A 27,859-nucleotide genomic window follows, 5' to 3' on the forward strand; every position below is an offset into this window, starting at 1 on the left:
TGAAAGTCCTGTTCCTTTATTTATAGAAGCTTACTGTACCCATCACAATGTATGGATCCGTCTTTGACAGATATTTAAATTGTAAGGCACCCCAAGGTAGGGAGGAAAAACATGAATGATAAAGTACATGACACAAAACATTGTGGTTATAAAAGATAAGACAACACAGAAACCTGTCAAAACTGCTGTCAGTTGTAATAAGTATCAGTAGTTTTTTTGTTTATTTTGTAAATCTATTATCAAGCACACTTCAAACAAAAAGCTGAAATGGCAATTTGGATCTGGTGCCTAAAAGAGAAAATAGAGATGTGTTTTCTATCTTAGGAGACACACTGAAAAGAATTTGTAGTATTTCACAAATGAAAATAAATAAGTGAATAAATACAAGGTGGCTCCTGTCTTGAAGGATCAGTGTGATTAACGCTCAGCAGACCTGAGTGATTTGCATTCAGTGATGCAGTGCATACAGTAGACATGTAAGACGGGCCCCTTCTCACCTCTGCTTGGTTCCCCAAAGCCAAGCAAGAACTCACTGATATTTAACGACAGACTGGAAATATAGTCTAGGAAGTGGAACAAAAAAATCTCAACTTCTAAATATTATCAAAGCCTAATGGAGTTTCTGGTCCCAAACCTGCCAGACTGCCTGTGAGAACATGACCAACTGTGTGCTCTGAATCACTACAGCCGATTATGTTTCTGCCAAGTTTGGATAAAACAGTCGTGGCAACACAATGAAACAGCAAAGGTTTCACTTCTCATGACCTTAAGTGGAGCTGTGCTGTTGTTTCTTGTGATCTTAGTTTAAATACTCAACGACTAAAATATCACCCACTAAAAAAAACCTCACCAGACCATGAATTATTCCCTGCAATCCAACTGCAACAGCAACAAATAAACGTGATGATTCAAAATCATCACGCAACTTCACTTTATAAACCATCTGTTCATAATCAACAAAGCTCAGTCAAACACAAAATTATATATTAATTTCTGTGACATGCCTTTGATAATTTACAACAAAATACTTAATATGATAACGTCAGATGAAAAGGTAAACAAGTGACAATAGTGTTCACACAGTTTGGTTTTGAAATTAAACCTGACCTATTTGTTCATCAAAGGTTTTAGAGGATAATTTTCAAAGGGTGACTAAGAGAGTCGGGGTGCCTCTGGAGCAAAGGAAACCACGTGGCACTGCACATTCAAACAGTTATCTCAAATAAATACAAAAATAAATTGCTAACATTTCTAACAATACTTACACCGCTGGTACAAAACATACCCTGAAATACATAGTACTCTGACAGGCAGCACATTTATATGTACATTATATTACATGCAATTAGTTACACAAAACAGTGTACTTCTATTATTCTGTACTGCATGTGTACAAATATCTTCTGAATATCACAAGTTTCACAGACAAATTTTTTTTGGTAAAACAAAATAGATCCCTAACTAGAATGCACATGGAAAGATCACATTTTTTAAATTCTTGAATCATCACATGCAGATGAGGACAAAGTCAACTCCAGCTACACAACTGTTGCATTTCCACAATATTGATCACAGACAATTTGTGTTGTCACGACATGAATACTTCGGCGTGTCTTTTTTGTGTGCTCCAAAAATAGACAACTAATGAATAACGGTCAGGTAATAGCAACACGAGCAATGGGTTTATGGAAAAGCAATTTCACACAGGTGGATGCCATGTCACACATATCAACAGCCACAGAACTGCATGTGAGGCTTTACAATACGTAGCTTAACAAAACCAGATCAAATCTACGGGCAGCCTTTCTACGCCTCGCTAATTCGTTTAATTATCCAAAATCGGTTTGTACTCTGCTTGCCATAATTTCACCTGATTAAAAAAACAAAAAGACATATTTATACTGTAAAAAATTACAAGTGTTTGTGATAATGGTCAAACATCAAGAAGTGTGTTCTGTGTTTACAATATGAACAATGAATTGTGACAGAAACTAAGTACACTTGGGCGCAAAAGTTTTTGCACCATTAGCTAGTACAAATGTTTCTTCATCAGTTGTGAATGTCCAATTTATTCATCAAAGGGGATGCAAACTTTTGCAGTAGTATAATTTTCATTATTTTAATACAACTGTTTTTATACACTTGCACTGGCTGGATGTGCATTCAATATTATGTTGATTGAAATAAAGCTTTGTTTCACGGTTTTTATCATTTCAACATAAGGGCACGCAAACTTTTGCACCCAGCTATATCAGTGTGTGTGTTTCATGAGGTGTATTACCATCTGTGGACATTTATCTTGGTGTTTTGGGAGAGAGAAAATGGAATGTGTACTTTATTTAAGGAGCAAGAAAATGTCCTCATGCAAACTTTGGTTTTTTAAGTTCATTTCAAAACAATAAGCGACTGAAAGAACATCCTGAAAACGGCCTTTTATATACAGAAATTAACTCTTTTACACTCTTAAAATAAATATATCTCAATATATATTATCACTTTGTCATGTGCTGTCAGACATTCATTGATTTCATACATCCAGTTGATTATGTCTCACATAGGTACAGAAACACTTTGTACCTCCCTGCAATTAAGCAATGCGCATCTGGCCCTTTGCCCACTGACTCCCTAAAAAGAGATAGAGAAAAAACATCTGGACAGCTGTAGGTCCAAAAAAGATGCTTTACAAAAGAGAATTATAAAGGAATTTATTTTCTTGGTAGAGATGTAAGCAAGCAGAACCTCATATACCTTCTGCTGATAGATGGAAAAAAAGGCCCTTATTTCAACCTTTCCTTCAGGTTTAAATCACAGTCTTATCATCCTGGATGTCCCTCTGCACGAAGCCTCAGACACACAGAGCCCATCCAGCTTCCTCCGTGTGGATGGTTACTTCTCAGATGCTTTGTTCTGCAAAAAACTGAAGAGCGCCTCTAGTCCTTTGGTTGAACACCACAGCTGCTTCAGCATGTGACACTCTTTGTCATTCACCTCCTCCAGGACTGACATGAGGATGCTCCTCACCAGGCATTTGGACTCTTCTAAAACCTTTTCAACAGAGAAAGAATGGGGGGGAAATGTCATTTGGTTTTATTCAAGCGAAAGCTTAGCTGTCCGGGTACTGTAGATCAGGACCTACCACTGCATTGCAGGATGCCATTTCTTTCACACGTAGCATCACTTCTTGGTTAAATGTGGTTGGCCAGAAGACTTGTGACACCAGACCTCGACTGCACGCTTCTTGCGCTGTGAGTTTTCTTCCACAAAACAGCATTTCATTGGCCTGCAAATCAGGACAGAATGAGAAAACACTGAATTTCAATTGGTTAAATGGATAAAAGAGGAATCACATCAGGTCTAATGAAATTTGCCAAAAGCCGCGATGTTGCTGAGACCCACCAGAGCTACGCCCAGGATCTGAGGAAAGGTGTAAGAGGAGCATCCAGATGGAGTGAGGTGAAGTGCTGCACATGGCGTTTGGAACCACGCTCTCTCACTGGCCCAAACCACATCACAAAGGGGTAGGATGGATGCACCCAACCCTAAAGCGGGCCCATTTATTGCTACCACAATGGGTTTCTTGAAGTGGATGAACGCCAACACAAACTCTCTAAAGGGGTCACAGGACAGTGAGTACAAAACCTATCAAGTGTAATGGCAAGTGATAAGAGTTAGTGTTTATACTGAAGAAACTTCTTACCGAACAGCATCTGCGATGCGGCTGCTTTCTTTCCTGCGGTCGGTGGACAGACGCCCTATTAGGTAGGACGGCTCCAGGCCACTGCAGAAAACCGTCCCCACGGAGCTGAGCAATAATAATTTACTGTCATCAGCAGCTGCATTACACAGAGCTCGACACACTTCCTTCATTATCTGAAGAGAAAAGAGCATCAAACTATCATCAAACAATGTATATGGGCACTGGTTGTGCAATGCACAGTAAACAAAGCTAGTTCAACCTCTGGGGCAAGTGAGTTCCATGCATTAATTATCAGGCCTTGTTGCGCAGGCAAGAATTCTTCTTACCATTCCAATGATGCAGACAGTTAATAGAGAATAGAAAGTGTGTCTCTGACTGACACTGTTCAACCAGTGCAACTCAGAGCAAAGCATTTCACTTGTTTTCATTCCTTACATATACTCTACCAAACCATAAACATAAACTCCATAAACAACAAAGGATTTCAATGAAGGAGTCACCGCATTCCATTTTCCAGTTTCACAAAGTGCACAGATGTTCACTGTCAGAGAACATATGCTTGTTATAAAAGCATAGAAATAGATTTTTATATTATTTTCAACTGTAGTAATCTTTTATTTTTAAGTGTCCTTTTGAAACAATTTACAGTTATTACAAGCTCCACAGTTAAATACATTAATATTAAAATATTCTTTACAAACACGATTTAATCAAAAGCAGTGTTTGGTCTTTATGTAGAGGGTGAGATTTTGGGGTTTTTGGAGTTTCACCCTGCAGTTAACAGCCGATCGCTATTCAGCATCAACAGACAAGCGTTTGGCCTTTGTTACATGTGATGAAGAAACCAGTGAGCCGACACTGTCAGACAGACAACCTGATAAGCAACCGCCTGGAAACCCCACACCCACACCAACCCATCACTGTCTGCATTCAATCTAACGCTGCCTTTTGATCAGATTATCACCCCTGACCCATATTAACCAGCCATTAAAAGTGAACTTAATTGTGCATGACACACAAAGCACATAATCTGTCTCCTGTTTTAACAAGTGGTATGTGTGTGTGTGTGTGTGTGTGTGTGTGTGTGTGTGTGTGTGTGTGTGTGTGTGTGTGTGTGAGAGAGAGAGACATTGAGGCAAATGATAAATCCTGCTCAGATACTTGGAGCAGAGATGGGCAGATGCTGGTTCTACTTTGTAAAACAGAGAGGAAGAAGACAGTAAGAGTAACATTCATGGGCACTGAGCACAGGCCTTGAGGATGGATGTAGACAAACAAAGGTTTTATCCACATACTGAAGAAACTTGCAGCAGTACGCATCAGCTTCCCAATCAGTCTGATGTCTTTTTAAAACTGATTATGTCTGAGTTGGAGTTCATCAGCTGTTTTTGTTATCAAAGGAACAATAGCTTGGCTTTTCTGGAAATCACAATCAAGTCATTCACTGCTCCCATCACAACAGGCACTCGATAATTTACTCTATAGTGAGCAGTAAATTAGGATCTCTGACAGTTATGAATCATCAACATTTTATCTCCTCACTGGCAGCTGTGAAGTCACACAATGTACGTTGAGATTGTAACGCGAGCACACGATAAAATTAATTTTTGGTCCCAGAATTCACTGAAATTAAATGGTAAATATTACAAGCAGCTCACTACAATGGATGATTTCTCTCTACCCAAAATCCAGCATAGTCAACGGTAGTTTCTGAGATCCTAACGCACAAGACAATCTGTCACAGGTGTGAATAAAAAAAATTAGTATGGCTGAATTGACTCAGCTGCTCCTGTTCCAGGGCCTTGTTACAGTGTTACACCATCACGGTTTACCAGGGCCCTTGTACTGAGCTGAGCCATCACCTGTGCCTTCGCCCCAAATCAAAAAGAACAACTAGCCCAACTTTAAAGCCCATATAAGTCACTACCATCATACAACCCACAGAAGATTCTAGTGAAGGAGGACCCCCACGTGGAGAGCTAGGTTGCACTCCTTTCTTAAGAGATGGAAAGCACCGTTTTGAATTAAGACCGTGTAAACACAGCAGTGTGCTTACGTTTAGACACAAAGATCAGGGTTTCACCGTCTCCTATGAGACAGTCCGCTGGTTTGCTGACCATCCTCCTCCGTTGTCTATGTACTAGGTGAGTGTGTTACGCTCACTACAGCTGCTACATGTCAGTCCCTGGAGCTCTTTCTTAAAGGCAGGTGTGTAGTAATTAAGCCGACATGTAGAGGTTGGGCAGAGGACTTGTGACACCTGACCTCGACTGCATGCTTCTTGCACTGTGGGCCCAGTATAGTACTGTACAGGTAAGTACAACCTAGCAGTACTTTTACTTTACTGGAGTGTTTCCATTTTATGCTACTTTTAGTTTTGCTCCTTTACAGTTCAGAAGAAAATATAGTACTTTTCGACATCAACTTGAGTAAAGAGTCTAAAAGTGGTACTTCTACTTGTAGTGGAGCATGTTTTATGCTAATACTTGCACTTTAACTTGAGTACAGAGTTTGTGTACTACTACCATCTCTGGTAATTAAGCCATTTTGTAAATACATATGACTTTTTAGACATTTGAATATACACAATGTTTACAATGACAATGATCTTGGCAACTTCCTTAGACTTAGACTAAATCACTTAAGATTGTATCACTTAGATTAAATCCTAAATATTTTAATTTCCTAAAAAAAGTGTCATTTTTATAGTCAGTTTACTGATAAAATAAAAATGATAAACCACAAGATGTTCATAAACATTTGAATGTCAGTATAGCACAGAAGCAGACAGCTACAGTACGTCAGGACAGACAGGCAGCAGAAACAGGACCAGCTTGCTGGACTTTCTCACTCAATGTAAGCATTTGGTATTTGGGTGAGAAATATACAGGGATATTTTTGAAGATTTCTCTCTGCCACAGCCATTCGGTAAGCACATTTGCAGGCTCTCTTCTTCCCGTAGCTTCAAAGACTAGGAGACAGGGAAGGTGCTATCAGAGCAGTATGATAAGCCCACAGCTTACGGGCTTACAGTGACACATGAAAGTACATACACATGTGCACACACAGTTAAGGCCACTTCAGTGTCTGTGTGAAGTAAAGGCTGCCGTGCACACTGTGCTCTATCAAAGCTAGGACCGCCCTCTGTGGAAGATCTGAGACTCATCACAGAATCTAAAAGGAGGAAAATCCTGGTTCCTAGATTTATGAGCCAAAGGTGGATGAAAGTGATACCTGCTATTATGTGTGGCTAAATTCACTATGACATTAATGGATCTCCTGCAAATCTGTTAAACAAAATGTTGAAAACTTGTATTTTCATTTATGTGTCAAGACACAATACGTAGAGATTGAGAATACCTCCTAATAAATTACAACACAACATGATATACAGCAGTTTATTTCATCATCAATAATTTACTGTAATTAAGTAACTGTTGGCACAACAACATAACGAATATAACTTTACAGCTTCAAGCAAACATTACACACATTAGTGAAAATGGAAAATTCAAATAAACAGAAGGGTAAACACACTGACAGACAGTCAAAAGTGCAGTCGGTGAAAAGTTCTAGCAACAGGCAAATTTAAATGGACCAGCTTGATGTTGATTGGAGTGTGTAAATGAGCAACCAATCACAGGCTGCTCACATCCCTGCAGGCGGCCAGTTCAGGGAGTGAATCACCAAGAGCAGAAAGCCATTAAAGCACATTCAGAGTGGCATAATCCAGACATCTTAAAGGCTTTCATTCTTTTAGCTTTCTGACACATCTTCACATTTATGATAAAAATGGTCTAAGGACAACAGCCGGTTTGACAGTGATGATTTTGAGCTTTCACATCAACTAATGGCACTCTAAAATACATGTAATATGGTTACATATAAAGGTAAATATGACACAAGCCCTATCATCAGGCCAGCATATGATAAATAGAACATAATGGAGGGCCCATTTGACTGACACGAGTTAGCAGGTGACAGACAAATTGCTCAAGAGACTGTGAGGACACAGCTTGGCTCAGATTTTTACCTGTAAAAGCCTGTAGAGAAGACGCAGCTGGTTTATGATCAAAATTCCAACGTGCTTCTTAAAATAATCAGATCCTATTTACACGCATAATGTAATCAACAATTTATTAATTTAATTCAAATGTTCTTGTTTTGTTCAACTGTGAACCTCTGATATTTTTCCATATCCTCTATTTCAAATCCTTCAATAGCAAAATGAATTCTTAAATTTCAAAGCTACTTAGTGAAAGTATCTGCTGTAACAGTCAAATAAACTGTTTGAGCATGTTTAGTTATGATGCCATTGTTTAAAAAGACAGGCTACATTTTTAAAGCCAAGCATCTATCTATCTATCCACAGTACAACGTTTCTGTTCTTCTCCATCATTAAGGGGGGCTGGGGCTGGTCCCACCTGATGCTGAGTAAGGGGCAGGGTACAGCCTGCACAGGTTGCCAGTCTTTCAAATCTCCACACATAGAAACACTCACCCATTCACACTTACAAGCAATGAAAAGTCACAAATTAAGCCAACATGCATGTCTTTGGACTGTGGGCGGAACCCAGAGTACCCAGAGGAAACCTATGGTTGCGCACTAAGAGAACATGCAGACTCCCAACAGAAAGGTCCCCCCCAGTAGGTGGATTCAAACCAGTGAGCTACTAGATGTGAGGTGGGCACAACCAAGCAATAGTGCAAAAACTTCCAGCCCTTTTCACTGAGCCTACGTTTCTTAACATCAACTAAACCTAACATTAGAATCATTAGACTCTCCAATAGAGATGTTAGTCCAATGTACAGTTGCACACAGTGGCAATCTGGCCATCTGTGGGGTCACCAGTCATCTAGAAGAATAATTATATAATGCTTATTTCTATGAACTTGCTGCATAATTTCGTCACTAGTTCAACTGAGTTTTTGCTGCAATACCAACAGATGGTAAAGAGCTAGATTCGTGTGTATCCATAATTGCTCCACTAGTAGAAACCATGTTTGGCAGGAGGCTGCTGTGTCATTACTAAGGACTGAGCCCAAAAGCTATTTTCTAACATGCCTTTACAGAGTATACAAGCTTTATTTTAGCAAGGTCTCTTGTAAGATTCATGAAGCTATACATATTCACAGCAGACAGCTGTCAAATAACCCCTCAGGTTTCCCAAAGATGCCTCCTGAAAAGCTCCCCTGGAGCAGTTGGGGAGTTAGTGCATAGCTCCAGGGCATCTCTACAGCAGATACTAGAGAAACTTTTCTCAGTTATTTTTCAACAGAGTTGCTCCATAGCAACAGGGACACAATGAAAAAGTATCATTATAAAATGTAGGTGTAAAACTTTAAGCATTAGCACAGTGTGTGCAGGTGTGGGAGCATTTCTGTTCTCACCTCTGGTGTCAGAGCGTTGTTGTCCGTCGTTTGGCTCGAGAGCAGGACATGCGTGAAGCCCTCCTCCTTCCTCACCACGATGTCTCGGAACCGACAGTTGCTCTCGTTCTGTCGCACGTTGTACCTGAGCCGCTTGTCAAACACATAGCCCTTCTCCTCACCCAGCTTCCGCTTTACTGAGCTGTGCAGGTGCAGCTTACCATTGGAGAGAGGAGAGCCTGACATGGACAACAGATGACACTGCAGGTCAAACACTCGTACAGTACTTGTACACAATCACTTACAGATTAATCAAATAACAGAAATGCATCCAATATAACAATCATCAGTGTACATGCATCTAGACCAGTGGCTTAGATAATATGGTCAAAGAGGGAACATTTTAGAAGCTTTGAGACATGTTTGAGGTAAAGTAGTAAATACCTAGAGCTCAATGTGACATGTGTAAAAATTGTATTTGCTTGTCTGTCTGGACTGGACTGTCTGATTGATGGCTGAGGAATAACTGCAGCCCCTACTCACAGCAGGTTGCCGTCACCGAGTCTATTTTTTCATGTCAACTCAAGTGTGAACGAAACACATCTAGGCTACTTTAAGTCACTTAGCATTTACCCTGCTATGACTTTCCTCATCTTTGTCTGAGTTTACAGAAAAGCAGAGGTTATTGTATGTATTATTTAAAGAGTACACACTATAAATACTTTAGAAGATTGGACTAGATGTCCGCATTTGTGCTGTTACTGCAGCTTGAAACTTTTGCAACCTCTATACCACTAAATGAGGAGAACGTCTGATCTCATTTTAAATGCCTTTTAGGTGAAATACTTTTTAATGGTGTACATACACTGTACTTTATGCACTACAGAGGGACACTGCACATCGACTGTAGTCTGTGGGAATTTTGTCCCCGTTGAAACCTTTTCCACACTGCTTTTGGAAGCCTTACAAGTGGTTAGCAGGGATTAATTACTTTACATTCATTGGCTATTTACTATGCTTTTGGCTGGACAGTTACAGCTGGAAATCATCTTATTATAGAGCCTAGATAGCTCTGAGGTTTTCCTGTGTCATTCCCGGATGTTTTCTCTGCATGCAATCAGCAAGATTCATTGAATTAGAATGTCCCTTGATTGCATTAATATTTCAAGCTTACAAACTATAAAAAGAGTTGAATTCTCCTGCTGTGTAAAGCATCTATCCAAAGATATTTGACAAGTACCCATCATTTTCAGGCTCCTATCGCCACAAAAGGAACCCATACTTATGAAAGAAGTGAAATCTCTAGTTGTCGTTAATCCAAGAACTTCATCTGTATTTCTGTGAAAGCAAAGTGACACAATCTCAGCTTTGCACTTTCAGCTGAGTGGATGAAAGAAGAACCATGAGATGAGATATTCTAGTGATGCTGTAAGACAGAGTAATTGAGAAATAAGCCATTACTGTACGCCATCACATTCTCACCTTAGCCAGCCACGTGAGGCTTTAAAACATGTCAGCCCCCAGAATCAAGGGTGAATATATGAATCGGTTCCAACTATAGTTTTAAATACAGACTTTGAAACAACACAAAACCCCTCAGTGCGAGTCCCGGTCTTTCTAAATGATTTATGCAGTGAAGAGGTTCCCTGCAGGTGCTTAAAAAAAGGGGGGTACAAATCTGTAAAAATTTGACCTTCAAGTTGGTTTTATACTACAACAAACTGAGACAGAATACTAAATTAAATGAGAAACATTTTCTGGGGTATTAAAAAACAAATGTTGGTTACTGACTGTAGATTTTAGAATCCCTTCAAGCATTCTCCAACTTTGACCCCAAGCACACACGAATTCAAATAACATTTAAACTTTTCAAATGAGGGTTATCATCTCTAACCAACATAATTATCTAGTCTGACTCAATTAAATTCTACAGAGGAAGAACATAAACAGGGGTTAACCTGGCTAGATGGGATTTGGTAAGTTAACAGTGCTTTAAAATGGCTGCAGAATCGGAGGCTGACACTGTAGTTACCCCGAGTCAAAGACCGACACTGACATTGCTTTATTCATGTGAAATTCAGCTTCCAAAAATCTCCAGCCTTGTGTTAGAAATTTGCTACATTCCTCCACATTTTCAGAAAATTGTCTTTATGCTCCTGCAGGTTGCAATTTGTTTACATGTTCAAAAACTGACGTGACATGGGTGGTACAGATGAACATTTCTGACGAGGCACCGTTTTTCTTTGCATAAACTGGAAATTAAAGTCAATAAAGGCTTCTCAAATTATTGCTCCAGATGCGATGCTTTTTCATAAAGTTCTCATGAGATTTTTGACAGCTTCGCGTTGCTGCTATGAGAAGGAAACCTGCACAACCTTCTATATGAAACCAATCTGTTTTTGTTCAAATTACATGGCCTTCTGTGCACATTTTGCTGCTGGTCCACAGTCACAGAAGTATTATCTACAAGTGTAGAGGGTTAAAGGGTGTAGCTGTGGCTGCTGAATAAGGTAAGAGGTGTAGTCCTGCAAGGATTAGGAGATTAGGATCCATAAAAGGTGGTAGAGTGATAGCCATTAGGTTAAGTTGGTAGCCCTCGTGTTATCACATGGACAAGTTCTCCACTTACAATCACTTGTTATGTTGTAGTGCTTTGAACTGAACAGCTGATAGATTCCTTGAGTGAACCACTAGCATATTGGCTTTTTACATGATTTTTCTGTTTTCAACTTATGTTTGTGTGTGCACCAAAAATGTACAATTCAATTTGCAACCATCGCCTAATATCTTGTACAATGTAGCAGCAAATATTTCTGACCCCCACAGCAGAGAAAACTTTTCCTTCCTTTTCCATATTTTGTCTTCCCCTGACACTATGTGTAGTTACCAAAATATACCCAACCATTCTCATCAAGATTTCTGTTAAATAAACCATGATTATTTTTTGAAACCATATGTAATTATTAACTATAGTGCTGCAAGTCCTGGACTGTGACCCAGGAATAAAATTCAAAGGTGTTATCAGCTGCTCCTGTGGTAAAGAACCGTAGTGTAGCTTTGAGACTCGTGTCAGCACAAGTCTCTACAGTATAAAAGTGTGTCTTATAAAATATAATTTCTTTGTTTTTATGAGCAATAGAATCTATTACGTAACAGGAATTACTCCTCGTGGAAATATAATAAAAAGACCATCAAAATGATAATGGCATGCAGTCTATCACTGCAGCTGCCTGCTATGTTAGGAACTATTCAGTACCTATATGCACATTTTGAACAAAACATCTCACCTGACTGGCAGATACGTAGCTACACCTCATATATTAATATGGGCATAAGTGGCACGATAGGTAAAAATGTCATATTTAGGGAAACACTGTTCATCAGAGTGTGCTGATCTGACTGAATCATCAGTCATTTCATTTTAAAAATTTCAAATATTTTTTAGATGTACACAGGCTTCTGTGTACATCTGTTTACTTCTGTACTATTTCAAGCTCTCAATTAATAATTTTGTTTGTTTTTAAAGAACATGAAGCATTTACCTGGAATTTATTGTCCGTTTGTATTACAAATTACAAATTATGTGAACACTTTGGGGAACAAAAAATTACCACAGCTACTTATCTAATTATATATATTTTTTACATAATATCTACATATGCACTATTCAAATGTAAATTTTCAAACCTTTTTCTTGTAATCATTACTGCCTAAACCCTCTTCACCTTTGCTGTTATCCCCGACATATTTAAACTAACTGTGGACAATCCGTTTTTGCTCTTTTGTCAAGCCACGATGCTTTAACAACAATAAATATCTTATAAAATAAGAAATCACATATCCGGAAAATTTTAATTAAACTTCCTGATTTAAAAATTCTTTTTAACTCTGTGCACTCTTTTTACTGCTACACCTTTAACTGTTCCGGTGCATGAGGTAGCTTATGGTGGCTTATGTTTAGCAAACAGAGAAAATTCCATTGACTCTTCTCTACTTGTGCTACTATTGCACTTCATTTAATTATTTCCCTTTACCCTGTAAATTTCCCCTTGTGGCCATAGTGACCAATGCTCATCATACTACTCATCAACTGAAAATAAATATATATTACATTTCAATTTGCTGATTGCCTGGCTGGCTGTGATTGGTCAGAAGGCTCACCCTTCTAATCAATCAAAGAAAAGCAACAATGTCTGCTTGATTAGTGAGTTTTGTAGCTTTTTATTTCCTGTAATTTAATAGCTACGACTACCTGAAGGGCTGTGCAGAGGGTGTCATGTTAGCGCTGGCTTTAACAGATAGCAAATTATCAGTAAACCAAAACTGCAGTAATCAGCTTTTTTCTGTTTTATTTGAAATTCATTCCTGTCATGTAGTAAACTAACTGTTGCTGCCAGTGATATTCTGTGTCTGACCTTCTTGGTGTGGTAAACATCATTAAAAAATATATTTGTTTAAATATTATAAAAAGTTACATGTTATAGCTTTAAACATACAATACTGAATCACATTTGTAAAAATTGTAATAAAAAAACATTACTATATCAGTTTTTGCCCCTAAACTCTGGGATTTCTGTTTTTAATTTCATTAAACATTTTATCATCTTACCTAGTTCAGATGTAAATTGCTGTCCAGTGCTATGCATGTCTCTGGGTTCTCTATCCACTCTGTCTGAAGGCAGCCCGTGTGATCTTGCTTCTGTCCTGTACACCAAAGGCTCCATTTCTCCATTTTGGAGCCCATTATGAGGATCCCTCACTGTATGAGCAAAATGAGCCCCCCCTGATGGTGGAGCCTTGTATGTCATGGCTTTGGTCATTCTGTCCCCTAAAGCATGTTTCCCAGGTCCCACGGAAACCTTCTTCTGCTTGTGGCCAGGTCCTGACGCTCCACTTCCAATGCCTAGAACTGTTCCTACTCTAACACCCACAGCCGGGCCACATGTCTTTTTCTTTTTGCGAGCCTCAGACCGAGCTCTAGAGTTTTCTGTTGCAGATGGGTGGCTGCTGATGACAGACTCGCCGCGATTCTTTGGAACTTTGGGGCGTTTGTGTGAATGCAGTCTCAAGCTGTTAAACTGATCAATGAATTCCTCACAGTGCAGTAGGTGGTGTTCTGGCTCCCACGTGTCCTCCTTACTTCCATAACCTTTCCACCTTATCAAGTACTCCCACTTCCCCTTCTTGTTTCGCCTTTTGTCCACAATCCGCTCCACCTAGAGGCAGCACAAAGAGAGAGGCAATTAAACTTTTTTTGATGCCTAAAAATAATTGTCATATAGAGCCTTACAGTTTTTATTTTGAACAGAAAAAATGTTTAATGTAATTAGTCTTTATTAAATCACAAGCTTAAAAATAAAAACTATTCAACCTTAGCTCCTGCACAGGCTGACTGATTGACAGAGGCTGTATGAATGAAAATGTCTACTGCAGTGTGATTTTTGATATCAAAACCTGGGTTGTCAGAGTCAGAGTATTTAGTGCCTCATGTGACATCTTGGCTGACATACCCATAACTGCTGTCAAACAGAACACAAACACAAATTTATTCTCAGACCAGCCTTGTATCCAAAAGGTTGAGTTAAATCGGTCTCCAGGTGAGGACAACTCCAGGCCTCACTGCCCTTAATACTGCACCACTTGTACACATCTGCAATTCAACTTTTACTTCAGGCAAAAGTCAAATCAATGTTGAAGACAATGCTCAGGTGCTTGCATCGCATTAAGGTGATAGCGGGTGATGACACTGAAAGCCCTAACATACTGACCTCCAGTGAATCCGAGTTGTGCTGTCTGTCTCCTAGAATCACTAAACAACTGAAAACTATGCTATTTGAACAGTGTTCTTCAGCTTTAGCAGTCAGGATCTAGACCTACTCATAGTGCAGTCATTGCTGCAGCTGCTGCTGTAAATTTCATTGCTAACTTCAACACTGTGCTGCATTATTAATACTGTAGATCTGTCCAAGGCTTTTAATACTTTTGATTACAACATTTTGTTTAATGACCTGCTTTCTTTAAACTGCTGTTACTGATGTAACTTGGTTTCAAACCAAGTTCCCAGAAGACTTTATGCCTTTTCTAACTCAGTGCTGTATTACACATTTTATGCTGATTATGCCGTTTTGTACACAATTGGCCAGGGAGGACAGTAGTTTCCTTACCAATGGCCTTTCCAATAAATTAAGAAGGCATACTGGCTTTGGTGGAAATGAAAACTGGGACAAGAAGAGAAAATGCATTATGGGAGACAATGATATCAGAAAAACAAGCAAACTTCTTCATCTCTTAGCATATTATAAAGTCTAATTGAATAGCCACTTATTTAGCTAAGTGAGTTTGCATTTTAGGGTTAAATAGTGTTTGGCATTAGGTGCTATAAATAGTAATTAGCCATGTGCTGTTGTGTTTTGTATGGTAATTAGCCATGGACGGCTGTTTTTTGACTGCATTGGTAATATGCAGTATGATAATATATAATAATGAAGAGGAAATGGGTTTTAAGTGATAACTATATTTAATTATATATTTTGATTTGTCTTCTGTAGTTTCTAACCTGTGAGTTCAACTATAGGCAAGAGTCTGCCCGTGGCATAGGCAGTATAGGCAAATGCTAAGGGTGGCGTCCAACCAGGGGGGCTAACTTTGACTATTCTTATACTAAAAGTCCTTCCTAATATGAAAAAAATAAGCCGACATTAATTTAACAGCATAGCAAAGCCCATTAAATAATATTAATAATAATAATAATAATTTCCTAAGCCCCCCTCCTCTGACTGATCAGACTCTCCCAGCTCTCTGGGAGGATGATCGAGTTTTCTGACGTCACGTGACACGGTGAAAGTTTTATCAATAACAAGGTGACAACAGGAAAAACTCTCTGGTGCTCAGGGAAGGAAGAAATGACGAAAAGGAGGAAAAACGCACAAAAACAGGTACAGTAAAGATGATGTCATGTAATTATTTGTCTGTGTCATTGTAGTAGTTATCTAGCAGAATGATAGCAATCTTTAGCCTAACATGATCTGCTAATCAATAAATAGCTAGTTTTATTGTCAGTTAATGATATGGTGGAGTAAGTACCACCTTACATTCCTCAGGGAAATGTGTAAAGATTAGATCTATTCAGCATCTGTTGGTTTTGACATCTGGTTAGCTAACATTTGCCCTGCTTGTAATAGTCAATCAAAATGCTGTTCCTTTTCCACTCCTTTATATATTATATTTGTTAGCGTAGTTGTTTGTGGTGTTTCTGTTCATATTATACTGCACTTTACTGCTTCTTTGCATTCTGCCGATCAGCATTTCACTGTAATGACAATCAAATTCAATCTAGTCTAATTTGACTAGCCCATCATGCATCTCTTAGGTTTTTTATTTTTATTATTTCATTTTATTTTATGCTTATTATTAGACTGTAACATGTTTTCTAGATTTGAAGTGGACCTCTCTACTGTTTTAAAAAGTGTCAAAGGCAATGGAATAAAAGAGGTACAAAATGATGTTTAAACTCTTTTAATTCATTACAGATTAGTCTACATTTCTGCACCAAGGTTCAGATATAATCTATACTAATAATTTACCAGTGGCAATTTTAATATAAAATGAAAAAGTATTGGCCAATGGTGCCACCTCAACTCCTTCAGATTACAGTTTGCTTTAAGGAATCTGCAGACCTCCCATTTTAATTTAAAGCCTATTCTAAACTCAAAAAATAAATAAAATGAGTGCATTTCCCAACAACACGGACCACTGATATTCCCAATGTCATTCATGTTCTAAATGGAGATGAAATTGATCTAAGCCTGGGAATATATTATAGATCAAATCATGCTTGTTTGGTAACCATGGTAACTACAGTTAGGAACTGATTGAAAAAAAATAAAGAACAGGGCAGAAAAATAGGTCCTAAGTAAGGAAATTCTACTAACATTATGGAAAAACATTAAACTATCCTAACATTCAATTTTCCACAGTGTTTGCTTCTTTAATCCTTAGCTTATGGCTGTTCTGTTATTGTTTTTAAACAAATGACAACATGTAGAATATATCTATTAGGAGGATTATAGCAGAACCTAACAATGTATTGCAGTTTGATGATGAAATGCTCATTGTTAGACACACGCAACCCCTGCTCATGATCCTGCAGTCAACTGAGCAACTGCAACCAGCCCTGGAGACGCTGCAGTGACACAGGGCTCTTCCATTTCTGAGGGAACTGATAAATGTTTTTGCTAAGGAAGTGAAGTGGCCAAACCAGCAAAAATATTTCAACCGGTTATGTCAAGCAATGTGCTAACAGCAGTTAGTAATTTGGCTTTTCATTACATAGAGTTTTAGAAGAACTCACTGTAATCATCATTGCATCTGTTGCTAGGTAACAGACATAAAAGTTGATACTTGATGTTTGAAGTATTTTGGACTTCCTAACTGAGATAAAATAGGATAAATTAAGATAAAATAGGATGCCTAAGGTTAGTTAGAATTGTCTTCTGTAAAAAGGTTACTATTTCAAGTAAAAACTTTCTATAACAAAATCCAGAATTATAGATACTTAGGAATTTTTCTTTTAAAACAATAAAAAAAAAAAATAAATATAGAATTTACCATACTGTCTGCATTGGAATATGGAAATATCCTATATCCTCATGCTGCTGCCACCACCCATTTACAACTAGACACGGTTTACCAAAGTGTCACTTGATATCATTACAAAAGCCTATTACTGTCCTCACTACCTTGAGTTATATAAAAAGGTCAAATGGTCATCTCCAGCATCAGCATACCTGTGTTTTCATCTGTAAGGTTCTAAGCTGCCCAGACATCTATCATCCCTACAGTAACTCAGTTCAGTAGCTCAAACCATGACACCAGACCACAGAAGAGACCGCTGGGAAGCTTTTTATCAACTTACAATCAAAAGATTTTTTTATCTGCATAAAGGTAGGGATATGAATCAAGTAAACTTCACCCACAAAAATGCAATACACAGTAGCTCTATATAAATTCTAATTTCACTTTTAGGATGTGGCCTTTAAAATAAGTGTTTCTGCCTGAAAAATAAAAGCACAGTAGGAGTATCAGTCTGTTGTGGGTATACTTGATACACCATACACAGCTGCACCATGGGTCAAAATTCATGATCCCCATAGGATAAATCCTAATGTTTTCATGTATTGCCACTAATAGGCCTGTTTTTTTTAATTTACAAACAAGAAAAATTAAACCTAATGAGCATACTTCAATTAAAATCACACATTAAGGATAGATCCTCACACAGATTTATATTTCAAGACTTCAGGGAGTGTTAGATCTTAAAAAAAAAAAAGTACATTCTGTGACATATGCCAAGTTTAAGATAAGAGCTAATTCCCTGTAAAAGAAAGATAAGAGACCGGAGTGAAGCAGAGATGAGCTGCAGGCTACAGTCAATAACAAACCTTACAGGACACCTTCACCGATTTTCAACTTGCTTTTTTTGGTTCAGGTTTAGGTAGTACATGTTAATAAATTCCATTAAACTTACCTCTGACTTCCCTATATTAAAATATCTTTATACGTTTATCTGAAAACTGCTTCCAAATGACATCATTTGAAATTAACCTTAATTGAATATTAGATCATCTTGCTGCTCTTACTGTGAAGTTTGTAATCGGGGTCATGGTTTGTCATCTGGCACTAATCAGAAACTACCCAAATTCTTAGTTAAATTATTGCACAAAATGAAAGAAGACATGATGAACTAAAGACATCTGATTCAGTAGAAAAAAACAATATTGTCATATTGCGTCTTCCTTAATCAGTAAGGACAGTGAAATTTAATATCTCAATACTGATGTGTTCCATCATTATAACTATGATGATGCATCTAACAAGTTTACACAATGTGTGTGTGACTAATCACTCAAGTAATAATTGTGTAAGTCATTAGTTTGCAATTCAGCTTGATTGCATCCGAACTTCATTCACAATTACAAAGGTGCTTATTACACTCAAGGTGAAATTTAACACACATACATTGTTTTTTCAAATAGACTAATATTTGACTGGAGCATTAATTCATTACAGTTAGAACAATTCTCTCACATTCCTCCAGCTGTCTGTCCAGTGCATGAATGCTGGAAAAAATACAAAATTCTTAATGTGTAAACGAAAAACAGTTGCTCAGAGCAGTTGATTACAGCCAATTTGGACTAGGAGCGCTGAAGCTAGGCCATACCAGAGGGACAGGGAGAATTGGAGTGAAAGGGCTGGTACATCTACTTCATGCTACAGTTCTGAAATTTACAACAATGCTGCAATGCCAAGAGGGCGAGGTGGCCTATAAATGGCAAATCACCATAGTGGAGAAGATAAAATGAATAAAAATAAGAAAAATACATGAGTTAAAAGAAACAAAGATTGACTTTAAGGGTTTTACAGTGAAGGCTTCTGTTGTGCTTTTTGTTCATGTTTATGCGCTCCATCTGCTGGTTACATTTTACATCTGATATATTCTATCTGATAATGATACTTTATGTGATAAACAGAAAAACTTTTATAACCAGACTGAGCCCAGATGTTCTGGTTTTTTATCATTTGATTTTATAAAAAAACAAAAACCCAAATCGTCTCTTAATAAATGACACTAACATAAATAGCAACGAGGTTGGGGCAAGGAAAACTTACTGTACACTATACTTCCTTTCAAACCACCAGTCCTTTGTGAGAATAATGACACACAGAGACCATCGCATCACAAGAATACATAATACGTGGGATCCAGCACATCAAAAATGTACACATCATAAAAAAACATCACAGCAGAATCTGTCAGTGTCACCTATTCCCCGTATAAACAAACACCTGCGCCACTTTTGACACATCTCCGATCTGTAACATGCAGGTTTTGGTTGGAGACTTGTGCATAAGGTTTTCTATTCACTGTCCGACACTTGGATTCATGCAGACAATCATAAGACTTAACATCTTCAGGCATCATGTAAGGCTCTTCTGGTTTTACAGGTGTATCTCACAGTTATTTTTAACACAGGCTAAATGCAGCTTTTGTGTTCTGTAAGACTTTAAGCATAGATCAGACAACCTAGAAAAGAAACAATAATCATAGGACATTTAGAAGTACCGAGGTTTTGAACTACCAGACTGTTGGAACAAAGTTGGATGGTTTCATCAAAGGCTTTCGTAATAACCGCCCCTCATGTGCTCAGATGTGCCGTGCACATTAACGGCAGCAAATAGCCTTTGATGGGTGAGCTGCAAGGGTGTCACACAAAGGAGCAGACGATTAGTGCCAGACAACGTCACACTTAACAGCGTTGCAAAGAGAGACGTATAAAGAGGAGAACGGAATAAAAGAGAAAGCTTTGGGGTAAACTTGTGTACACAGAGGATGATGAGCCGAGCAGTAGAAAATGAGCGTGTCATCAGCTTCATCCAACACCAACCATAGTGAACTGCATTCATCACATGAAGTCTATACTTTTTTCAGATAAAGACTGGTCTGTGTCTAACCATTTCTGTCCTATCCGAATCAGACAAGCTCTCTTTCATTAGTTTCTCAACTATTTGTGGCACTTTTCATGTGGACAACTGAGGACAACATTATTAGTGTCTTGTTTGAAATAGAGAGAGAGGTTGTCTGAAGATGTGAGCAGTTAAGTTTGTTTTAAAATGTTTTTTACAAAACTCCTTACATCCACATGTTAGCTTATTCTTGCAGAGACCTCTACCCACAGTGAAACATCTCAACAATAAAAAATGGCTAAATCAGTACTTCATCATCTTTTCAGTTGGTATGCAACAGAACTGCATCTCACATTCAACATCTGTTAGAAAGAACACACAAAACAGCACTAACGGAACTATTTGGGATGGACCAACCTCTGACAGCTGTGCAAATTGTTAATTTATGGACGTGAAGTCACCTAACAAAATCAGCATAAATACAGCTCATGGCAGCAGTTTCACTGAGTTTAGCTATTCACATTTATAATGAACAATCACAGAGGACTGATTTCTTCTTAACCTTTCTGCTACAAAACCCTGATCCTCACTGGGCACATTTTACAATATGTAAACTATTTGAAACCAATATAAAAATCTCAATATTGGGATAACAAAACACTGTTAAAGGGGGCACTGAGGGCTGAAACCATCTACACCCACCAAGCCAGAAAGGCCCATCAAATCCAGAAAATTGCACCACTTGTCACCACCATTAATAGGCTACAACACAACCAAAATATCTGAAAGCAATGACAATCTTCATGACAGTGTGCTTATCCAATTAGCTACAATTTAATTTAGTCATCGTGCTTTAATAAACTAAATATTATAATGAACAATTTAACATTACAGCAAGCTAATTTTATTTCAGTTGCTTTCCAAAACAAGGCCGATACAGCAAATGGACAATACAAACAATACCAAAAGTAACCTATTAGAGGAAAAACTGTGATCCTACTATCCTATCTGGGTGCATATACTATAATAATTATAGTATATTAATTATACACCTTTTTCCTTTTCTAATTCATATGCATCACATGAATATTAAAAAAGTTGAAATTACTGATTTAGAAGCCAAAAAGACCTTTGGATTCATAACCCATACACTCCTTCAGCTGTTAGCATGACAGTTATTGAAAGTGACACATCAGCATGCTAGCATCTCACTGGTCCATTTTTATTACGTCTAATATGATAATGTTACGCTGAGTTTATTGGGCCTACTCACGTAGGCACCATAGGTGATGTGCATCAAGCCTGACACTGCAAAAGCTCTAACTGGCCAGCTTGGAAAACACTTGATATTATCTGTCCCCATGTTTTCAGTCCTGCAATCACACCTCCAAAATGCAGCATCATAACCAACCCTTTACCTGCAATTATCCATTGAAGATTTGAATAGGGCAAATCTGGTATTTACTGATGTGGTTTTCTGGAGGTTGAGTCATTTCTACTGGACTAATTATCTTCAAATCCAGAATGGATTTGAAGAACACTGGGAGTTCTGAAAGAAAGATAGATAAAAATGGAGAAATCATTCACTAACAAATCTGTAAGCACAATATTTTGTAGTGAGATCTAAATTTAAACTTTTCTGTTCTTAAAAAGGCATTAGCACTAATTTAGGATTTTAAAACAAGCAAACAAACAATGTATTAATTCACCGGAATTTCCATCAGTACCCATGCCAGCAGTTGCAGCACCAGTATGGGCTACATATGCTGCTGTTTCAGTGCTTGAAATTTTTTTTACTGTCCTCACCTTTCAATTGCTAAATATAAAACTAAATTTTGCAATATAAATATAAAGAGAAGGATTTGCTTAATTTGAAGATGAGAGCAACATTGGATTTCACAGATTTCTTTTCTGTGAATTAGAGGGTCCCGTATTCTGCAGACTGCATTTAACTATATGAGAGGATAGCAGAGATACATGCAGAGAAAAAGGAGAAGGAAAGTGGAAGCGGTAGACAGAAGGGCTAAGTCATACACACAGAGCAGAGAGGTTTAGTAACACTTGGTACTTAAGCATGAGCTGGAAGAGTGGAGGAGAGCATATCCTCCCTCAGCTGCTAAATTCCATTTTGGCATCCTCCAACTCAAATCAGAGAGTGAAGAACAAACAATAGTTTGTCAGGGATGTCAAGACAGGTGCGAAAGGCACACTCTGACGTCACAATCTGGTGTGGCTAAAGATTCAACAGAGCTCGCTTCTCACCACACCCATCCGTCATGCTGGGTCGGCACCAGGATTTGCACTACTGCACAAACTGCACAACTGAAAGAGAGCCACAGTCACAAGAGCACATTAACGGAGAGATACTGGTGACTCTCCTCATGAGAGAAGAGTTAAGGTCTAGAGTTGCTATGGCTGTTGCTAAGCAGTTTTTAATTCATTAAAGGGGTCCTAGAAGGCAACAAATCTAGCGGGAAAACTGTTCATTTCCAACCAACAAAACACTGGGATCAGCAAAGTTTTTAGGATTCATCACCTGTGTTCATGATAGAGAAACACGTGAAAGCACTGCCTTATGTTGAAAAAATGGTGTTCTGTAACTATGATCAACAAAAAAGTAATTTACAGTTAATAAAACGTGCCACTATTAACATTTTGCAACTGACAAATTTAAAAATAGATCACAGTCATTTCTCTTTTCACAGGTATATTTCAAAACTATATAAAAAGGAAGTATTTGATGATTAAAAAGCAGATTTGTGTTAGTGATGCATCCACTGCGACATTATAAAGTCAGCACAGCCTGACCTTTATCCACTGTTTTGAAAAAATGCTTTGACAAATTGTTTCTCGGATACTGACTGTATGTTGAACTCAGACAATGTCACTTCATGTATTTGATTCTTTCACACCTCTGAATAAAAATAAATGTCAACAAGTTACTATGTTGGCATCATTTCAGCCCAAACTCCTTCCTCCTCATTGACTGCCCAATATCTTTTTCTTTCATAACCGTAAAAGCTATAAAAATGACTAAATGGTAAATGCACTTCAATAGCGCTTTGTAACTATTGGTACTCAAAACGTGGTTGGTGATCAAACCAACAAGTGAATGATGGATGACCTCTCTAGTTCTTGCGCCACAGAAGTCTAGTGACCAAAATTCAGTCTTCACAACATCTTTAAGAAACTAATGAGTATGTCAAGCTGTTCTTTTTCTTAAACAAACTGTCCTATTCTCAGCTTGTGAGGCTGGCCTGGTTTGAGGGAAAGGACTGAATCTCTCTCTTGTTTAAATGTTAGGCTAAATGCTTTAATCGCTTTTTCTGTGGTCTGCATTTATTCACTTCTTCCTTGGTATTTGAAGTTTAAGTTTGTCGTTACAATGCTATGCATCAAATTCCAGACACAACAATGCCAGCGCCTCTGCTTTGTTGACAATCTCCCACTGCACCATTAAACTTCTACATAATCTTATTAGCTCTTTTATTTATGCTGGTACTCCAAACAATGTGTTACCTCCTCAAAGTTACTACTTGCAATAAACAGCAACAAAGGGAGAAGTCATTGTATTTAAAATGTTTGTTTCGGTCATTTTTAAATAAAAGCTGTACAACACATACTTTTGTGAGTTACTGACAATAATAAACCAGTAAATTGTAAAACCATGACCAATCTAAAAAGTCCACAGGATAGAATCAACTTCGGTAACCACACCTTCACAGTAGAGGCCGCTGCCACATCAAGGGGATTGCAACTCAAACCAACAAACAGCCTGCAAAGACGCGCACAGCATTCTCACTCTAGTAGTCAAACTAAAAACAAAAGTACAACATTACTGACTATTATTTCAGCAATGTCATGCTACATTTATGCAACTCAGGGTAACAAATTGGGGACTGACAGGAACGGTTTTCTCCATTCAGTAATTACTGAACAATATGACTTGAACCCACCATAAAACACATTTTTCTGCTCAATAATAGCACAAGAATCTGCGAAAATTCCCACAATTTGAACAAAACATTGTTTATTAAGCATATGGAAAATGAAGGTAATGAAGAAAAGAACTAACACAAATTAACACATGAACATGTAGACATCTTGGTGAGCGCATGACTCTATGGAGCTTCTCTGTCATGCAGGTTGTGGTTATCACTGTGTCATTTTAATACAGATGTGGGGGCAACTGTAAAAAAAAACAACTATTTGTGAAAAGTGAACTACTTAGTTTCTTCTAGCTGATGTCCTGTTTGTTTGGGTGCAGTAAGCAGATAATGTTATCTACTGCCACACTCATGAGAGGATCCCCACTTATTTTTTCTGATGGCCATTTTTGTAACATGCCTGAAATGTGAACTTGTGTAAAAACCTCAAACTAAAACTTGTGTGTATATCTAACCACTTGTTTGCCCTTGTAAGTCATCAGACACTAAAATGTCCCCATCTGTGTGTGTGTGTGTCACCACCATGGACTGAAACATATGACACCATGTCAGCAAAACAAAGCCTAGTGACGGTAAGCGCCTGATAGAGTCTAGCTGATGCAGGAGCCGGGCTTCGTGCACATTCTGGCACCAAGAGTGATGTTGCGCGACGAGGGCAGCGTGACCTTCCTGCCGCCCATTTGGGCAACTTTTCCACCCAGCGTGGTCGGAGTCCCAATTTCACAAATCTACACATGGACCATGAGCGGAGCTTACACGGACTTGTTTACGCGACTCGACGGAAATAACCCGCTCGCTCTTCTTCTGTGCCAGGCAGCCTGCGAAATACTCACCCCGGTGTAAAAGCTGTGATGACTAAATACCCTTTGGCACGTATGCGCACCTTGAGAATCATCTCCGCGCATGTAGCTATTCACCATGTCCGTCCGCTCAGCGCTGCTGTCACTTTACCACGACTTTCAACTCGGCGACACACTGAGGAGTTCAGCTTCGGAATTACATCGGCATCGGCTTTAGTACAATTGTGTCAAAGTAGAGCAGAAGCGACACAAAGTAGAAGCACTAATTCACCAAGCTCGTCTTCGCAAAGCTTGATAAGGGTTAGTTTTGCCTGTTAAAGGGCTTAGGACACCGCTTTTTACATACGCGACGCCCTCCCCTTTACTTCCTAATTCCATTATTCGTCAATATCACACAGCATTTTCCCTGGATATGATTTTCTCCTACCTCGTAAAGGTCTCCTGAAGCCATTCTCGGGTGCGGGCTCCGGCGGCGCGGCGTTCTTGCCTGCCTTGTTGGCTTTTTTTGGACCCTACTCTCTCGGCGTTTCGGCGAAAGCCCCGATAGACGGGAATTAGCAGCCTTGTTATTCTGAGCAATCCGCAGCAGCAGATCAGCAGACAGTGTCAATCGAGCCCGGCGCTCTGCGATGGATCGTTCCACACTTAAAACAAACAACCATCGGGGCGGTGCTGTTTACCCAGACCCAAGTGGAGGACCGAAAATTAGTCCCCGGCGGAGAATGCAAAGCCCTGCTAAGGTCTGCATGCGCCCTGCTCCTCGGAGCTCTGTTGCAATCCAAGCACTCAACGAGAGATGATATACTAGATGTCTTGTGTTCACACACGCCACAGAGAGGTCCCTTCATGACCCACTCCACCTGTTCACTTTAATGGCAACGAATAACTTCACCCTTTGCTCATTTAGATTGATTGGGAGCGAATTTCAAAGAAGCATTTATAGCCGGTAAACGATGACCTCCTGGAAACTGCAAAACTACCCATAGTTGCCCCTCTGTTGACAAACCTGACAACACTTTCACAACATTTTATGGTTTACATTTTTAATTATTAAACTATGTGACCACATGAAGAAAACTACAGTTACCTTGCTGCAGTTATCTATTTTTATTGCCTTTCTTTCATTTTATACAACCAATAGATAAATGTAAGACCAGTAATGTTACCCATTTAAAATGTAACTGAAATGTGGCCCATAACCAGACTTTTAAGAACAACACCGGATGGTATTCTGCTATTAATTTCAGTGTTTGAAAGCACTCTGCTCGTTTCACATTACTGACACTGAGGGGAAGGGGAGCAGATCTCTGTGCAGATGATGTGCAGCTGTTCCTCAGCCAAGATGTGGAGCATCACAGTTGCTGCGTGTGCGAAAAAGTAAAAATATCTCACCTCACTGTGTTGTTTCAATCGAAGGCCATGCCACCGTTTAAAATCAAATTTTGAAGACAGTTTTTGTTGAAAACACAGAAAAATCCATGTATTCCATACATTACATCGTTGGTGTTTTAATTTAATGGCAATGTGAATTGTGCTTGGTTAAGAAAGTTAAAATTATAACCAATCAATGACTATTAACAGTTATCACCAATTTTTATTTATACGTTTTTATTTATGAGGGCATGTCATGGGCCTAAATACATTGTTAAAAAAGCTGGGCCTAAGCTTGTTCAACATTTTGGTTAAGTTGGGTTGTCAAACAATACACATTATTTATTTTTTCAATAAACTATTGTTTGAGTACTTGTGTGTGTGTTCTCTATTTATGTTGTCTGTTTTCAATTGTTTAAAAATTCAATGTGGGGAAATTCCTCAGTTTTTGGTTTTACAGTTAAGGTTAATGCACATGCAGGGGTGTTAGGAGAGGATAGCGGGTGAATCATGGTCGTTAGATAAGGGTTAGAGCAAATGGTTCATCAAAGAAAGACCTCTTTAGTGCAGAACATGTGTGTGTGTGTATGTGTGTGTGTGTGTGTGCTCTCCTTATGAATCTTTCTTTGAAACCTGTTCCTTGATTTGTATTGATTCAAGAAGGTAAAAAGCTACAATAGACTTATGTGTTAACACAGAAACACCTCAGAAGCTGTGATCATGTGGTCTAATGCAATTATACAGATTAAAACTATGCATTCACAGTTTCCATTAGAGAATATGAATCAGCTTTGTCCTGTTTTGTAAATAAAAAGCAGTTTAAAGTGGAGATATGTGGGAAGCATTAGGAAACAGCAAAACAGGAAGTGTTGTAAAAATAGATTTCAGTTAGCTCAATCAGTAGACACTGTCTCAGTGTCTCTCCATTAGGAAAATTAAGCAATCTATCTTAAAAGAACATATAATTTTGATTGACGTTTTCAATATCATGTGTAACAGCATTGGCAAATGTCGCTTATGTATGATTCTGGTTGACACCTGTCTTTGCTGTTGGCAGCACCGCATATTTATAAATGATGCAGGTACAAAAAAAATGTGTGAAAAAGGGAAATGAATGCTTTCTTTTCCTGTAGTCACAGAGATGTTATTTCCTTTGTCATTAGTGTGGAGCCAGTTGCTATTTTCTGTTGCAACAGGTGGGAGACTGACTT

The 27,859-nt window shown here is 38.5% G+C and overlaps 1 protein-coding gene across 2 annotated transcripts; it reads right to left on the reverse strand.

Moving 5' to 3' along the window:
- On the reverse strand, window positions 1–26,576 carry LOC137105167 (chromodomain Y-like protein 2). 2 transcript variants are annotated; one of them, XM_067487089.1, is made up of 7 exons: window positions 25,705–26,576; window positions 13,677–14,283; window positions 9,089–9,306; window positions 3,698–3,870; window positions 3,397–3,607; window positions 3,137–3,280; window positions 1–3,045 (listed from the first exon to the last, which is right to left on the reverse strand). In XM_067487089.1, the coding sequence occupies exons 1-7, from the start codon at window positions 25,726–25,728 to the stop codon at window positions 2,887–2,889; spliced, it is 1,536 nt and encodes a 511-aa protein (XP_067343190.1). In that variant the 5' UTR covers window positions 25,729–26,576; the 3' UTR covers window positions 1–2,886. The 2 variants fall into 2 exon arrangements, with proteins under 2 accessions (XP_067343190.1, XP_067343189.1); XM_067487088.1 differs by lacking the exon at window positions 25,705–26,576 and adding an exon at window positions 25,311–25,631.
- Between the last annotated feature and the right edge of the window lie 1,283 nt (window positions 26,577–27,859).

Source organism: Channa argus, chromosome 2, assembly GCF_033026475.1.
Source record: "Channa argus isolate prfri chromosome 2, Channa argus male v1.0, whole genome shotgun sequence".
NCBI classification, from domain to species: Eukaryota; Metazoa; Chordata; class Actinopteri; order Anabantiformes; family Channidae; genus Channa; species Channa argus.

Coding starts and splice junctions, on each gene's coding strand:
- LOC137105167 (XM_067487088.1), bottom strand. CDS start 25,397: ATGGTGAATAGCTACATGCGCGGAGATGATTCTCAAGGTGCGCATACG. Junction 9,307..13,676: donor GCAATTTACATCTGAACTAG/GTAAGATGATAA, acceptor TGTCCATGTCAG/GCTCTCCTCTCTCCAATGGT. Junction 3,608..3,697: donor CGCATCGCAGATGCTGTTCG/GTAAGAAGTTTC, acceptor TGACCCCTTTAG/AGAGTTTGTGTTGGCGTTCA.